Source organism: Somniosus microcephalus, chromosome 12 (assembly GCF_052327205.1).
Source record: "Somniosus microcephalus isolate GS21.2 chromosome 12, FLI_Smic_1.0, whole genome shotgun sequence".
NCBI classification, from domain to species: Eukaryota; Metazoa; Chordata; class Chondrichthyes; order Squaliformes; family Somniosidae; genus Somniosus; species Somniosus microcephalus.
The window spans coordinates 207,731,310-207,748,725 of record NC_140998.1 but is presented as its reverse complement, the minus strand read 5'-3'; the positions used below and the strand labels follow the sequence as shown (position 1 = coordinate 207,748,725).

At 52.6% G+C, this 17,416-nt stretch overlaps 1 protein-coding gene across 3 annotated transcripts in view; it reads right to left on the bottom strand.

Annotated features, from left to right (window-relative positions):
- Positions 1-17,416, bottom strand: part of bcam (basal cell adhesion molecule (Lutheran blood group)) — a 350,665-nt gene that overhangs the window by 171,013 nt on the left and 162,236 nt on the right. For all 3 annotated transcript variants that reach the window (XM_086003960.1, XM_086003962.1, XM_086003963.1), the window contains exons 11-12: positions 17,049-17,176; positions 5,351-5,486 (exon numbers count right to left, since the gene is read on the bottom strand). In XM_086003960.1, coding sequence (XP_085860086.1) covers positions 5,351-5,486; positions 17,049-17,176 — 264 coding nt within the window. The remainder of the gene's footprint in view (positions 1-5,350; positions 5,487-17,048; positions 17,177-17,416) is intronic.

Genomic DNA, 17,416 nt, shown 5'->3' with positions numbered 1-17,416 from the left:
CGGGCGACCAAAAGCTTGGTCAAAGAGGTCAAAAAGGTCATCGAGTCATACAACACAGAAAGAGGCCCTTCGGTCCATCGTGTCCACGCCGGCCATCAAGCCCTGTCCATTCTAATCCCATTTTCCAGCACTTGGTCCGTAGCCTTGTATGCTATGGTGTTTCAAGTGCTCATCCAAATGCTTCTTGAATGTTGTGAGGGTTCCTGCCTCTACCACCCTTTCAGGCAGTGAGTTCCAGATTCCAACCACCCTCTGGGTGAAAAAGTTTTTCCTCAAATCCCCTCTAAACCTCCTGCCCCTTACCTTGAAACTATGCCCTCTGGTTATTGACCCCTCTACTAAGGGGAAAAGTTCCTTTCTATCTACCCTATCTATGCCCCTCATAATTTTGTGCACCTCAATCAGGTCCCCCCTCAGCCTTCTCTGCTCTAAGGAAAACAACCCCAGCCTGTCCAGTCTCTCTTCATAGCTGAAGCGCTCCAGCCCAGGTAACATCCTGGTGACTCTCCTCTGCACCCTCTCCAATGCAATCACATCCTTCCTATAGTGTGGCGACCAGAACGGCACACAGTACTCCAGCTGTGGCCTAACTAGGTCGGTTTTACGTGGCATCTTAAAGGAGGAGAGAGAGGCGGAGAGGTTTAGGGAGGGAATTCCCGAGCTCGGGGCCCAGGCAGCTGAAGGCACGGCCGCCAATGGCGGAGCGATGGAAATCGGGGGATGCGCAAGAGGTCAGAATTGGAGGAGCGCAGAGATCTTGGAGGGTTGTAGGGGCTGGAGGAGGTTACAGAGATAGGGAGGGTTGTAGGGGCTGGAGGAGGTTACAGAGATAGGGAGGGTTGTAGGGGCTGGAGGAGGTTACAGAGATAGGGAGGGTTGCAGGGGGCTGGAGGAGGTTACAGAGATAGGGAGGGTTGTAGGGGCTGGAGGAGGTTACAGAGATAGGGAGGGTTGTAGGGGCTGGAGGAGGTTACAGAGATAAGGAGGGTTGTAGGGGCTGAAGGAGGTTACACAGATAGGGAGGGTTGTAGGGGCTGGAGGAGGTTACAGAGATAGGGAGGGTTGTAGGGGCTGGAGGAGGTTACAGAGATAGGGAGGGTTGTAGGGGCTGGAGGAGGTTACAGAAATAGGGAGGGTTGTAGGGGCTGGAGGAGGTTACAGAGATAGGGAGGGTTGTAGGGGCTGGAGGAGGTTACAGAGATAGGGAGGGTTGTAGGGGGCTGGAGGAGGTTACAGAGATAGGGAGGGTTGTAGGGGCTGGAGGAGGTTACAGAGATAGGGAGGGTTGTAGGGGCTGGAGGAGGTTACAGAGATAGGGAGGGTTGTAGGGGCTGAAGGAGGTTACAGAGATCGGGAGGTTTGTAGGGGGCTGGAGGAGGTTACAGAGATAGGGAGGGTTGTAGGGGCTGGAGGGGGTTACAGAGATAGGGAGGGTTGTAGGGGCTGGAGGAGGTTACAGAGATATGGAGGGTTGTAGGGGGCTGGAGGAGGTTACAGAGATAGGGAGGGTTGTAGGGGCTGGAGGAGGTTGCAGAGATAGGGAGGGTTGTAGGGGGCTGGAGGAGGTTACAGAGATAGGGAGCGTTGTAGGGGCTGGAGGAGGTTACAGAGATAGGGAGGGTTGCAGGGGGCTGGAGGAGGTTACAGAGATAGGGAGGGTTGTAGGGGCTGGAGGAGGTTACAGAGATAGGGAGGGTTGTAGGGGCTGGAGGAGGTTACAGAGATAGGGAGGGTTGTCGTGGGCTGGAGGAGGTTACAGAGATAGGGAGGGTTGTAGGGGCTGGAGGAGGTTACAGAGATAGGGAGGGTTGTAGGGACTGGAGGAGGTTACAGAGATAGGGAGGTTTGTAGGGGCTGGAGGAGGTTATAGAGATAGGGAGGGTTGTAGGGACTGGAGGAGGTTACAGAGATAGGGAGGGTTGTAGGGGCTGGAGGAGGTTACAGAGATAGGGAGGGTTGTAGGGGCTGGAGGAGGTTACAGAGATAGGGAGGGTTGTAGGGACTGGAGGAGGTTACAGAGATAGGGAGGGTTGTAGGGGCTGGAGGAGGTTACAGAGATAGGGAAGGTTGTAGGGGCTGGAGGAGGTTACAGAGATAGGGAGGGTTGTAGGGGCTGGAGGAGGTTACAGAGATAGGGAGGGTTGTAGTGGGCTGGAGGAGGTTACAGAGATAGGGAGGGTTGTAGGGGCTGGAGGAGGTTACAGAGATAGGGAGGGTTGTAGGGACTGGAGGAGGTTACAGAGATAGGGAGGGTTGTAGGGGCTGGAGGAGGTTACAGAGATAGGGAGGGTTGTGGGGGCTGGAGGAGGTTACAGAGATAGGGAGGGTTGTAGGGGGCTGGAGGAGGTTACAGCGATAGGGAGGGTTGTCGGGGCTGGAGGAGGTTAAAGAGATAGGGAGGGTTGTCGGGGCTGGAGGAGGTTACAGAGATAGGGAGGGTTGTAGGGGCTGGAGGAGGTTACAGAGATAGGGAGTGTTGTAGGGGCTGGAGGAGGTTACAGAGATAGGGAGGGTTGTAGGGGCTGGAGGAGGTTACAGAGATCGGGAGGGTTGTAGGGCTGGAGGAGGTTACAGAGATAGGGAGGGTTGTAGGGGCTGGAGGAGGTTACAGAGATAGGGAGGGTTGTAGGGCTGGAGGAGTTTACAGAGATAGGGAGGGTTGTAGAGGCTGGAGGAGGTTACAGAGATAGGGAGGGTTGTAGGGGGCTGGAGGAGGTTACAGAGATAGGGAGGGTTGTAGGGGCTGGAGGAGGTTACAGAGATAGGGAGGGTTGTAGGGCTGGAGGAAGTTGCAGAGATAGGGAGGGTTGTAGGTGCTGGAGGAGGTTACAGAGATAGGGAGGGTTGTAGGGGCTGGAGGAGGTTACAGAGATAGGGAGGGTTGTAGGAGGCTGGAGGAGGTTACAGAGATAGGGAGGGTTGTAGGGGCTGGAGGAGGTTACAGAGATAGGGAGGGTTGTAGGGCTGGAGGAGGTTACAGAGATAGGGAGGGTTGTAGGGGCTGGAGGAGGTTACAGAGATAGGGAGTGTTGTAGGGGCTGGAGGAGGTTACAGAGATAGGGAGGGTTGTAGGGGCTGGAGGAGGTTACAGAGATAGGGAGGGTTGTAGGGCTGGAGGAAGTTGCAGAGATAGGGAGGGTTGTAGGGGCTGGAGGAGGTTACAGAGATAGGGAGGGTTGTAGGGGCTGGAGGAGGTTACAGAGATAGGGAGGGTTGTAGGAGGCTGGAGGAGGTTACAGAGATAGGGAGGGTTGTAGGAGGCTGGAGGAGGTTACAGAGATAAGGAGGGTTGTAGGGGCTGGAGGAGGTTACAGAGATAGGAAGAAGGACGAGGAAGGATTGGAAAACATGGATGAGAATTTTAAAAATCGAGGTGTTGCCGGACTGGGAAGCAATGTTGGTCAGCGAGCAACATTGGGGTGATGGGAGAACGGGACTCGGAGCGAGTTAGGACACGAGGTCAGCAGAGTTCTGGATGAGCTCTAGGTGGATCTCAAATCAACTGTGGCGGTGAAAATGAAATAAAAGACTGGTGAGCCTCTTGCCCCGACCAGAGTGGGGACTGAATCATGGATGCCCTACCCCTCTCACACGGAGAAAGGCGACTCGGGGAGAGGTAACATGGGGCAGCAAGTGCTAGCGTGCAAACGCACCCCATCGGGAGTCTCATGGTCTACAGGGCAGCAGTGATACCCGCCCTGCTGTATGCTTCAGAGACCTGGACCATGTACAGCAGGCACCTCAAAGCACTGGAGAGGTACCACCAACGCTGCCTCCGCAAGATCCTGCAAATCCATCGGCAGGATAGGTGCACCAACGTCAGTGTTCTCGCTCAGGCCAACATCCCCAGCATCGAAGCTCTGACCACGCTTGATCAGCTCCGATGGACGGGTCACATCGTCCGCATGCCCGATACGAGACTCTCAAAGCAAGCGCTCTACTCGGAGCTCCGGCACGGCAAGAGAGCCCCAGGTGGGCAGAGGAAACGCTTCAAGGACACCCTCAAAGCCTCCTTGAAAAAGTACAACATTCCCACCGACACCTGGGAATCCCTGGCCCCAAGACCGCACAAAGTGGAGGAGAAGCATCCGGGAAGGCGCCGAACACCTCGAGTCTCTCCGCTGGGAGCAAGCGGAAGCCAAGCGCAGGCAGCGCAAGGAGCGCACGTCAACCCAAGAACCCCACCCACCCGTCCCTTCAACCACCGTCTGCCCCACCTGTGACAGAGACTGTAGGTCCCGCATTGGACTCATCAGTCACCTGAGAACTCATTTTCCGTGTGGAAGCAAGTCATCCTCGGTTCCGAGGGACTGCCTAAGGAGGAGGAGGAGTTGGGGTTGGGGCACTTACTCTGGCTGGACGGTTTTGCCACATGTCCCCCTGCCCTCCGAGCGCCCCGCCCGGTCAAACAGCCTCCCCCCGCCCCGGGACAGCTCCTGACACTGTTGTCACTGAGAGGCCAAACTCTTTGAAGAAAGTGAAAGGAAAACGAAAGCAGTTTTTAAAACAAGATTAGGAACGGATTCGACATTTGCCTGACAGGATCCTCTGGCTAATTCTGGCTCAGGGGGTGTTACAGGGAGACGGACTTGAGACGGCCTCGGTAGAGGCTGGCGAGCGGGAATGGCTTTGAAGAGCATCGCCAATCAATGAGCCCTCAATAATCTTCCCCCCTCCCTTTCCCACAGTCTGCAGACGATAACTGGCGCTGGGGTGCAGTCGCATCGTCCTGGACTTGCCCCTCTTGGACAGGCCGTTGCGAATCCGTGAGCCGCGACGGTCACCGGGAGTCGGCTATTCGACTACAGAAGTCGTCGCGCGCCGGTTCATGTCTCCTCTCCCTTCGTCCTGGCCGGGCGTGTGGGCTGGGTGGCGCTGTCACCGGGCCGCGCAGCTCGGTGGCGCCCATCAACCCTCAACTGCCACGCCCCGACCGTCGCTGGTTTGACGGCGCCCCGGCCGAAGACTATTCAACCGCAGAGGCCGTCACAGATGAGCCCTCTCCCCACCCCTCCGCCCCAGAACCCGCTTCACGCCCAACCTTCACGCCCTTTCCCCAGCAAGAGTCACCGGGGGCAGCCGTCAAGCACCGCACCCGCAAGGGCCGATTGGCGCCAACGTTTGGGATCTTCTAGCCAATTCTGGCGTTACAGGGAGACGCGGCGGACACGCCCTCGGGAGAGGCCGGCCGAACAGCAAACGGCTTTCGGAGAGCTTCGCCAATCAATCAGCACTCAATAACCTCCGCCACCCCCCCGCCCGCCCAGCCCCCCGTATCCCGCCATCGACCGACCGTAACGCGCGCCCCCCCCCCACCGCCCACCGCCGCAGCGCGAAGGCGCGCACTGACCGATCGCCAGCTGGAACCTCCTCTGGGCCCAGCCGTACTTGTTGGTGGCGTTGCAGGTGATCCCGCGCTGCACCGTCCTGGGTGTGACCGCGACCGAAACTTTGCTCATCACGCCGTTCTCCACGGAGGTCTCCAGCTGGGGGAAAGGAGCGGAGAAGCTTGGTCAGGCCACATTCGGGGACCGGTCAGCTGACATCTGGATCCATCACGTGATATTGGGAGTTAGCACATAGAATCATAGAGAATTACAGCACAGAAGGAGGCCATTAGGCCCACCGTGTCCGTGCCGGCCGACAATGAGCCATCCAGCCTAATCCCACTTTCCAGCTCTCGGTCCATGGCCCTGTAGGTTACGGCACTTCAAGCGCATATCCAAGGACTTTTTAAATGTGATGAGGGTCTCTGCCTCTCCCACCCTTTCAGGCAGTGAGTTCCAGACCCCCACCACCCTCTGGGTGAAGAAAGTTCTCCTCAACTCCCCTCTAATCCTCCGACCAATTACTTTAAATCTCTGCCCCCCTGGTTATTGACCTCTCTGCTAGGGGAAATAGGGCCTTCCTATCCACTCTATCTAGGCCCCTCATCATTTTATACACCTCAATTAAATCTCCCCTCAGCCTCCTCTGTTCCAAAGAAAACAACCCCAGCCTCTCCAATCTTTCCTCATAGCTAAAATTCCCCAGCCCAGGAAACATCCTCGTAAATCTCCTCCGCACCCTCTCTGGTGCGATCACATCCTTCTTATAATGTGGTAACCAGAACTGCATGCAGTATTAGAAAAATAGGGGCAGAAGTAGGCCATTTGGCCCTTCGAGCCTGCTCCGCCGTTCAATATGATCATGGCTGATCCGCTATCTCAATAACATATTGCCGCTCTCTCCCCATACACCTTGATGCCTTTTGTGTCTAGAAATCTATCTGTCCAATCAAACGGGCTGTTTTGTCCTGGATGGTGTCGAGCTTCTTGAGTGTTGTTGGAGCTGCACTCATCCAGGCAAGTGGAGAGTATTCCATCACACTCCTGACTTGTGCCTTGTAGATGGTGGAAAGGCTTTGGGGAGTCAGGAGGTGACACACTCGCCACAGAATACCCAGCCGTAGCCACAGTATTTATGTGGCTGGTCCAGTTCAGTTTCTGGTTAATGGTGACCCCCAGGATGTTGATGGTGGGGGATTCGGCGATGGTAATACCGTTGAATGTCAAGGGGCGGTGGTTAGATTCTCGCTTGTTGGAGATAGTCATTGCCTGGCACTTGTGTGGCGCGAATGTTACCTGCCACTTATCAGCCCAAGCCTGAACGTCGTCCAGGTCTTGTTGCATGCGGGCATGGACTGTTGCCCGTCTTTGCTGCCTTGATACCCTTATCCAACACAAATTTATCAATCTCAGTCTTGAAACCTCCAATTGACACACCGCCCGCCCCCAGTCTTAACAGCCTTTTGGGGGAGAGTTCCAGATTTCCACCACCCTTTGTGTGAAGAAGTGCTTCCTGACATCACCCCTGAAACGGCCTGGCTCTAATTTGAAGGTCCTGCCCCGCTTGTTCTGGACTCCCCCCACCAGAGGAAATAGTTTCTCTCTCTACCCTATCGAAACCTTTAATCATCTCAAGCACCTCGATTAGATCACCTCTTAACATTCTAAACTCGAGGGAACGCCAGCCTAGTTTATGCACCTGCCTCTTAATTTAACCGTGGTGACAAAAGTTGACGTGACTGGTAATGTCACCAGACAGGGCGGCCATGTTTTAATGGCGTCGCTCACCGGTGGTGGCCATGTTTTAATGATGTCACCGGCCAGGGCGACGATTTTTTAATGGCATCGCTCACTGGTGGCGGCCATGCTTTAATGATGTTACTGCCCGGGGGCAGCCATGTTTTAATGGCGTCGCTCACTGGTGGTGGCCATGTTTTAATGATGTCACTGCCTGGTGGCGGCCATATTTTAATGGCGTCGCTCACTGGTGGTGGCCATGTTTTAATGATGTCACTGCCTGGTGGCGGCCATGTTTTAATGGCATCGCTCACTGGTGGTGGCCATGTTTTACTGATGTCACCGCCCGGGGCAGCGATTCTGCTGAATCTGCGCTGTACTCCCTCCAAGGCCAACATATCCTTCCTGAGGTGCGGTGCCCACAATTCACCGCAGTTAATCTAGATGGGGTCTCACCAAACTGGACCAGCCACATAAATACTGCGGCAACAAGAGTAGGTCAGAGGCTGGGTATTCTGTGGCGAGTGCCTCACCTCCTGACTCCCCAAAGCCTTTCCGCCATTTACAAGGCACAAGTCAGGAGTGTGATGGAATACTCTCCACTTGCCTGGATGAGTGCAGCTCCAACAACACTCAAGAAGCTCGACACCATCCAGGACAAAGCAGCCCGCTTGATCGGCACCCCATCCGCCGCCTTAAACATTAACTCCCTCCGCCACCGGCGCACCGTGGCTGCAGTGTGTACCATCTACAAGATGCACTGCAGCAACTCACCAAGGCTTCTTCGGCAGCACCTCCCAAACCCGCGACCTCTTCCACCTAGAAGGACAAGGGCAGCGGGCGCGTGGGAACACCACCACCTCCAAGTTCCCCTCCAAGTCACACACCATCCTGACTTGGAAATATATCGGCCTTTCCTTCATCGTCGCTGGGTCAAAATAGAAACATAAAAACATAGAAGATAGGAGCAGGAGTAGGCCATTCAGCCCCTCGAGCCTGCTCCGCCATTCAATGCGATCATGGCTGATCATCCAAATTCAGTACCCTGTCCCTGCTTTCTCCCCATATCCCTTGATCCCTTTAGCCTTAAGAAATATATCCAACTCCTTCTTGAATATATTTAATGAATTGGCTTCTACTGCCTTCTGTGGTAGAGAATTCCACAGATTCACCACGCTCTGGGTGAAGAAGTTCCTCCTCATTTCTGTCCTAAATGGCTTACCCCTTATCCTTAGACTGTGACCCCTGGTTCTGGACTCCCCGACCATCGGGAACATCCTTCCTGCATCTAGTCTGTCCAATCCTGTCAGAATTTTATAAGTTTCAATGAGGTCCCCTCTCATTCTTCTAAACTCCAACGAGTACAAGCCCAATCGTCCCAATCTCTCCTCATACGTCATTCCTGCCATCCCAGGTATCAGTCTGGTGAATCTTCGCTGAACTCCTTCCATGGCAAGAACATCCTTCCTCAGATAAGGCGACCAAAACTGCACACAATACTCAAGATGTGGTCTCACCAAGGCCCTGTACAACTGCAGCAAGACATCCTTGCTCCTGTACTCGAACCCTCTCGCTACCAAGGCCAACATACCATTTGCCTTCTTAACCGCCTGCTGCACCTGCATGCTTACCTTCAGCGACTGGTGCACAAGGACACCCAGGTCTTGTTGCACTTCTCCTTCTCCCAATCTATTGCCATTCAGATAATAATCTGCCTTCCTGTTTTTGCCACCAAAGTGGATAACCTCACAATTATCCACGTTATATTGCATTTGCCATGCTTTTGCCCAATCACCCAACCTGTCCAAATCATCCTGGAGTTTCTCGGCATCCTCCTCACACCACACATGCCCACCCAGCTTTGTGACGTCTGCAAACTTGGAGATATTACATCTAGTTCCCTTGTCTAGATCATTAATATATATTGTGAATAGCTGGGGTCCAAGGACCGATCCCTGCGGTACCCCACTAGCCACTGCCTGCCACTCGGAAAAAGACCCGTTTATTCCAACTCTTTGCTTTCTATCTGCCAACCAGTTCTCTATCCAAGTCAATGCCTTGCCCCCAATCCCATGTGCCTTAACTTTACACGCTAATCTCTTATGCGGGACCTTATCAAAAGCCTTCTGAAAGTCCAAGTACACCACATCCACTGGTTCTCCCTTATCTATTTTACCAGTTACATCCTCAAAAAATTCCAGTAGATTAGTCAAGCACGATTTACCTTTTGTAAATCCATGTTGACTTTGTCCGATCCTGTCACTGTTTTCCAAGTGCTCTGCTATTACATCTTTTATAATGGACTCTAGCAATTTCCCCACTACCGATGTCAGGCTTACCGGTCTATAATTCCCCGTTTTCTCTCTACCACCTTTTTTGAATAGTGGGGTAACATTAGCTACCCTCCAATCCATGGGAACTGTTCCAGAGTCTATCGAATGTTGGAAGATGATCAGCAATGCATCTACTATTTCTAGGGCCACTTCCTTAAGTACCGTAGGATGTAGATTATCAGGCCCTGGGGATTTATCCGCCTTCAATCCCATCAATTTCCCTAACACCATTTCCCTACAAATACTGATTTCTTTCAGTTCCACCCTTTCAGCAGACCCTATGTTCCCCGACATCTCTGGGAGGTTATTTGTATCCTCCATTGTGAAGACAGAACCAAAATCCTGGAACTCCCTCCCTAACAGCACTGTGGGAGCACCTTCACCACACGGACTGCAACGGTTCAAGAAGGCGGCTCACCACCACCTTCTCGAGGGCAACTAGGGATGGGCAATAAATGCCGGCCTTGCCAGCAACGCCCACATCCCAGGAACGAATGGAAAAAAATTAACATAACTCTGTACAACTGAAGCAGCGCTTCACCAGTTAGGTGGACCAAGGCCATCTGGTATTACTCCGGTGTTAATGTGCAGGGAAAAGCTCAGGGAAGCACATCCATCTCCGATCGATAGCAAGGGATCAGCCACGAGACTCTTAACTGCCGAGTGAGAGAACCGCGATTAGCAAAGTTGCCCACAGACTCCTAGACAACACGCAAATGCCCCAGACAGGGGAGGACTGTCCTGAATACTGCATCTGAAGAACTGCAATTAAATTTAACCCCGAGACAGCCAGCAGATTCAAGGGAAATACTACCTCCCACGGTTGATCAGCTCAGGCACTGTGATACTGGAAAACTAACATTACAGTCATAAAATTGGCCTAAAAGTACACAATAGATTGTCGCCAGTGCTTACAAGGCACGGGTTAGATACAGAGTAAAGCTCCCTCTACACTGTCCCATCAAACACTCCCAGGGCAGGTACAGCACGGGTTAGATACAGAGTAAAGCTCCCTCTATACTGTCCCATCAAACAATCCCAGGGCAGGTACAGCACAGATTAGATACAGAGTAAAGCTCCCTCTATACTGTCCCATCAAACAATCCCAGGGCAGGTACAGCACAGATTAGATACAGAGTAAAGCTCCCTCTACACTGTCCCATCAAACACTCCCAGGGCAGGTACAGCACGGGTTAGATACAGAGTAATGCTCCCTCTACACTGTCCCATCAAACACTCCTAGGGCAGGTACAACACGGATTAGATACAGAGTAAAGCTCCCTCTACACTGTCCCATCAAACACTCCCAGGGTAGGTACAGCACGGATTAGATACAGAGTAAAGCTCCCTCTACACTGTCCCATCAAACACTCCCAGGGCAGGTACAGTACGGATTAGATACAGAGTAAAACTCCCTCTACGCTGTCCCATCAAACACTCCCAGGGCAGGTACAGCACGGATTAGATACAGAGTAAAGCTCCCTCTACACTGTCCCATCAAGCACTCTCAGGGTAGGTACAGCACGGGGTTAGATACAGACTAAAGCTCTCTCTAGACTGTCCAATCAAACACTCCCAGGGCAGGTACAGCACGGGTTAGATACAGAGTAAAGCTCCCTCTACACTGTCCCATCAAACACTCTCAGGGCAGGTACAGCACGGTTTAGATACAGAGTAAAGCTCCCTCTACACTCTCCCATCAAACACTCCCAGGGCAGGTACAGCACGGGGTTAGATACAGAGTAAAGCTCCCTCTACACTGTCCCATCAAACACTCCCAGGGCAGGTACAGCACGGGTTAGATACAGAGTAAAGCTCCCTCTACACTGTCCCATCAAACACTCCCAGGGCAGGTACAGCACGGGGTTAGATGCAGAGTGTAATGAAATCTGTTTGTCTTGATCCTGTATTCGTTTTGCACTCATGTATATTACCCTCCCCCACTGTGTATAGTTTCACTTCCTCTTTCCCGACTAACCTGGGAGGTTCTAGGTCTTGGCTCTTGGCTCCGCCCCTGACTTCTCTTACATAAAGATCCCAGGATCTGTATGACTCATTCCTGTAAACCAGTCGGCGTGTTGAGATGTTAGCTCTGATCTTAGTGATTAAAAGCCAACTTGTTTAAGTCTATAACTTCTAGTTTTGTGGTTATTGAAGGCCCATCAATTTTAATCACTAAAGAATACTAGGATGGATCGACTCCTAAAACCAGAGCGTCTGGTCTTGGATCCACATTCTGCTGAAGCATCAAATCAATTTGGACACTGGCTCAAATGCTTCGAACTCTTCGCGGGGGCCTCATCCGCTAGCGAGGTAGATAAACTGAGTCTACTGACTACTCGCGTAAGTCATTGGATTTATTCGTTCATCCGGGACGCCACCTCTTACACAGAGGCCATCACTATCCTGAAGGCCCAATACCAGAGGCCGGTAAACGAAGTGTACGCCAGACATCTGCTGGCTACACGCAGGCAGCGACCTGAGGAATCAATGGACGATTTCTTACAGGGCCTAAAGGACCTGGCCCGGGACTGTAACTGCAAGGCCGTGACGGCCAACGCGTACTCTGACGAATTGGTCCGCGATTCCTTCATCACGGGCCTCAAATCGAATTATATCCAGCAGAGACTGCTGGAGAAGGAGGTCCTGGACTTAAAAAAGGCAGTGGCCACTGCGTGATCGCTGGACGTGGCCCAGAAAAACTCTGACTCTTATTCTTCCGGCCATGCGGCCCCCACCGCCTCGTGCACACCGAGGGGGCCGCCATCTTGGAATCAGCCATCTTCCCCATCCAGGTCTCAGACCAGCTCTACGCCGCCGGAGTCCCCACACAGAAGTTCACCCAGGAGTCCTACTACAGCGGCAATGTCTCGAGGCCCGAAATGCTACTTCTGCGGCCAGGCCAAGCACCCCAGACAACGATGCCCAGCGAAGGACGCTACATGCTTCAAATGTAAGAAAAAGGGGCATTTTAGCAAAGTCTGCAGGGGGAATCCGATTTCCAACTCCGTCACTGCCTCGTGCGTGCCATGCGGGCCGCCATCTTGGGATCCGCCATCTTTACCCGACTCAACGGCCGCCCAGGGCCCAACAGTGGCTTCGATCACGGTGGATCAATCCAGGCCACACCCGTTGACAAAATCCATGATGGACATACAGGTAAACGGGAATTTAACGAAATGTTTAATTGACTGTGGGAGTACCGAGAGTTTTATCCACCCTAGCCTGGTACGGCGGGACTCATTAACAGTAACCCCCACACGGAGCAGAATTGCTATGGCTGCTAAGCCCCACACTTCGGACATTTTGGGCTATTGTGTGGTAACACTGACTGTAAAAGGCACGGACTACAAGGATTTTAAACTCCTCGTGGTGCCAGAACTCTGTGTTAATGTAATCTTGGGCCTGGACTTCCAGTGCCACCACAAAAGTGTCACGCTAGCATATGGCGGGTCCCAGCCGTCACTCACAGTCTGTGGCCTATCAACCTTAAAAATCAGCCCGCCCTCTTTATTCGCTAATCTCGCTCCGAACTGTAGGCCCATAGCGACCAAAAGTAGACGGTACAGTCTGGAAGACAGACACTTTATCAAGGCGGAAGTGGACAGACTCCTGCGGGAAGGCATTATTGAATGCAGTACCAGCCCGTGGCATGCCCAAGTAGTCACAGTTAAAAATAGTGAAAAGAAATGGATGGTAATTGACTACAGCCAGACTGTTAATATTTATACCCAGCTGGACGCCTACCCTTTACCCCGCATATCAGAAATGGTTAACCAGATTGCGCAATACTGAGTCTTCTCGACTATCGACCTCAATTCCGCGTATCACCAGCTCCCCATTAGAACGGAGGACCGCCCATACACCGCCTTCGAGGCGAACGGGCGCCTCTACCATTTTCTCAGAGTGCCCTTCGGGGTAACAAATGGGGTCTCGGTCTTCCAACGTGAGATGGACCGCATGGTTGACGAGAATAAACTACAAGCTACCTACCCCTATCTGGACAATGTCACTATCTGCGGGCACAACCAGCAAGACCACGATCTAAATCTTGCGAGATTTTTATAAACTGCCCTACAGCTGAATCTAACCTGCAACGAAGACAAATGTGTCTTCAACACAACCCGTCTCTGTATCCTTGGCTGTGTGGTGGAAGGTGGGATAATTGGACCGGACCCTGACCGATTACGCCCCCTAAAGGAACTGCCCCTGCCACACAATCCCAAAGCTTTAAAAAGGTGCCTGGGATTATTTTCGTATTATGCCCAATGGGTGCCCAATTACTCTGATAAGGCCCGACCCCTCATTAAATCGACGTCCTTCCCACTATCAGCTGAAGCTCGGGAGGCTTTCACCAGTATTAAACAGGACATTGAAAGGGCTGCAGTGTGTGCAGTGGACGAATGCATTCCCTTTCAAGTCGAAAGCGATGCGTCAGACTTTGCCTTAGCTGCGACCCTCAATCAGGCTGGGAGACCTGTGGCCTTCTTCTCCCGAACCCTTCAGGGACCTGAAATCAGGCACTCTTCTGTCGAGAAGGAGGCACAGGCTATAGTGGAGGCAGTGCGGCACTGGAGACACTACCTAGCCAGCAAACGTTTCACCCTGCTCACCGACCAGCGGCCGGTGGCTTTCATGTTTAATAACAAACAAAGGGGGAAAATCAAGAATGACAAAATACTCAGGTGGAGGATCGAACTATCCACGTTCGACTATGATATTATGTACAGGCCGGGAGCCCTTAATGAACCCCCAGACACCCTATCGCGGGGAATGTGTGCCAGCATTCATACGGACAAATTACAGGGTCTCCACAACGACGTCTGTCACCCAGGGGTCACCCGACTATACCATTTTATAAAGTCCCGCAATCTGCCCCACTCCATCGAGGAGGTCAGGGCAATGACCAGAGCCTGCCGCATCTGTGCGGAATGCAAGCCTCGTTTCTACAGGCCTGACCGTGCGCACCTTATCAAAGCCACACGGCCATTCGAGCACCTAAGTCTGGACTTCAAGGGACCCCTTCCCTCTGCCGACCGTAACGTATACTTCCTCAATATCATTGATGAATATTCCCGCTTCCCCTTCGCCATTCCCTGCCCAGACATGACCAGTGCCACGGTCATCAAGTGTCTCTGTAATCTATTCTGCATGTTTGGCATGCCGAACTACATACACAGCGATAGGGGGACATCATTCATGAGTGACGAGCTGCGCCAGTTCTTGCTCTCGAAGGGGATAGCCACTAGCAGAACCACTAGCTACAACCCCCGGGGTAATGGGCAAGTGGAAAGGGAGAATGCTACTGTTTGGAAGGCTGTCACGTTAGCCTTAAAGTCAAAAGGCCTTCCGACCTCCCGCTGGCAGGAAGTCCTCCCAGACGTGCTCCACTCCATAAGGTCTCTGTTATGTACTGCCACTAACGCTACCCCTCACGAAAAGATATTCGTTTTCCCCCGGAAATCCACCTCAGGCATATCTCTACCCGCGTGGCTGACGTCTCCGGGGACAGTACTATTGCAGAAGCACGTGAGAGGCCATAAAACGGACCCCCTTGTGGAAAAGGTACAGCTCCTCCATGCAAACCCTCAGTCCGCCTGTATCGAATACTCTGACGGGCGAGAGGACACTGTTTCCATAAAAGACCTCGCTCCCTCGGGGAGCGGAGAGAACGATGGGAGACTACCCAATGAAGACTTACACTACAAAGAGACAGGACGCCCAGAGGTATCAATACCCAACTTTAACCTGGAGGACACTGCAGATAACCTGGAAGACACTGCGGAGGCCCGGACAGCGGAGGAACCAGAATCCATTCCCCTAGAGGCACCCCAACCAGCTTTGCGCTGATCACTGAGAACTGCAAAACCTCCTGACAGACTCACTCATACCAACTTTTAAGAAGCATCGCCCCAATGGACTAAATCTATAGAAGGGGTGAATGTAATGAAATCTGTTTGTCTTGATCCTGTATTCATTTTGCACTCATGTATATTACCCTCCCCCACTGTGTATAGTTTCACTTCCTCTTTCCCGACTAACCTGGGAGGTTCCAGGTCTTGGCTCTTGGCTCCGCCCCTGACTTCTCTTACATAAAGATCCCAGGATCTGTATGACTCATTCCTGTGAACCAGTCGGCGTGTTGAGATGTTAGCTCTGATCTTAGTGATTAAAAGCCAACTTGTTTAAGTCTATAACTTCTAGTTTTGTGGTTATTGAAGGCCCATCACAGAGCAAAGCTCCCTCTACACTGTCCCATCAAACACTCCCAGGGCAGGTACCGCACGGGTTAGATACAGAGTAAAGCTCCCTCTACACTGTCCCATCAAACACTCCCAGGGCAGGTACAGCCCGGGGTAGATACAGAGGGAGGAGTGGTGCAGGGTTGTGTCCTGGGGATTGTGGTGACAATGTCCAAGTCTATCTCACAACCAGCACAAGAAGGTGGGTTTCAGCTACCAGTCTAGGCTGGACCGAGACCTTTGACCTGAGAGTCAAAGGTCAGCATTCCACTTGAAACCATTGCCAAGATGGTGCAAATTTCAACAGGCCTCTACCCTCAGTAACTGGAGAAGGAAAACCAATTGATGGAATCTTCACCCCAGACAAGGGAGGCCAGTTTCCTATCCTCGCTCGACACACAAACTCAGTCCCCTCGTTACCAGTGTGAGGGACATTTGTCCAGGTAGAACGATAGACTCCTTGAATCTTACAGCATAGAAGGAGGCAATTTGGCCCATCGTGCCTGTGCCGGCTCTTTGAAAGAGCTCTCCAATTAGTCCCACTCCGCCCTGCTCTTTCCCCATAGCCCTGTGAATGTATCCCCTACAGGTATTTATCCAATTCCCTTGTGAAAGTTACTATTGAATCTGCTCCCACCGCCCTTTCAGGCAGCGCGTTCCAGATCACAACAACTCGCTGCGTCAGAACAATTCTCCTCATCAGCCCCTCTGGTTCTTTGGCCGATCATCTTCAATCTGTGTCCTCTGGTTACCGACCCTCCTGCCACTGGAAACAGTTTCTCCTTATTTACTCTATATAAACCCTTCATGATTTTGAACGCCTCTATTAAATCTTCTCTTAACCTTCTCTGCTCTAAGGAGAACAACCCCAGCTTCTCCAGTCTCTCCACATCCCTGGGACCATTCCTCTAAATCTTCTCCACACCCTCTCCAAGGCCTTGACATTCTTCCTAAAGTGCGCTGGCCAGAATTGGACACAATACTCTAGCCGAGGCCTCACCGGTGATTTATCAAGGTTTAGCATCGCTGACATAGCTTAGAAGCCGCCCTCCCTTCTTGACAAATTGTGAGGCACCGTACTGAAATGTAAGCACGTCAACTCAGTAGGATTTCCATTGGGAACTAGATCCAGCATTCAGGAACATTGGAACAGGGGGAGGCCCTTTCAGCCCCCTCGAGCCAGTTACACAGGAACAGGAGGAGGCCCTTCAGCCCCTCGAGACTGTTACACAGGAACAGGAGGAGGCCCATTCAGCCTCTCGAGCCTGTTACACAGGAACAGGAGGAGGCCCATTCAGCCCCTCGAGCTGGTTACACTGGAACAGGAGGAGACCCATTCAGCCCCTCGAGCCTGTTCAATCCCAGCTTCTCTGCTCCCTCCACTTTGAAGGAAATATTGTTGCACATACTGGCCACTTCTCCACATTCCACGTGATCTTGGGGCTCGGATTCCCAGAAGCCATGCAGGTCAACGTAACCTTCTCCCCTTCCTTGCTCACTGTCACCTCAGATACATGGTCCTCCATGGAAGGTTTCCCTGGGCAGGGAGAGAGAGAGAAGCACAGTCGTTAGAACCTCTTTAGGGCAAAGCTTGATGCTCAACAGATTGAGTGACCTCTCCGCCCTTGCCTCAGCTCATCTGCTGCTGAAACGCTCATCCATGCCTTGGTCACCTCCAGACTCCGACTATTCCAACGCACTCCTGGCTGGCCTCCCATCCTCCAACCCTCCGTATAACTCCGCTGCTCCGTGTCCTAACTCGCACCAAGTCCCGTCA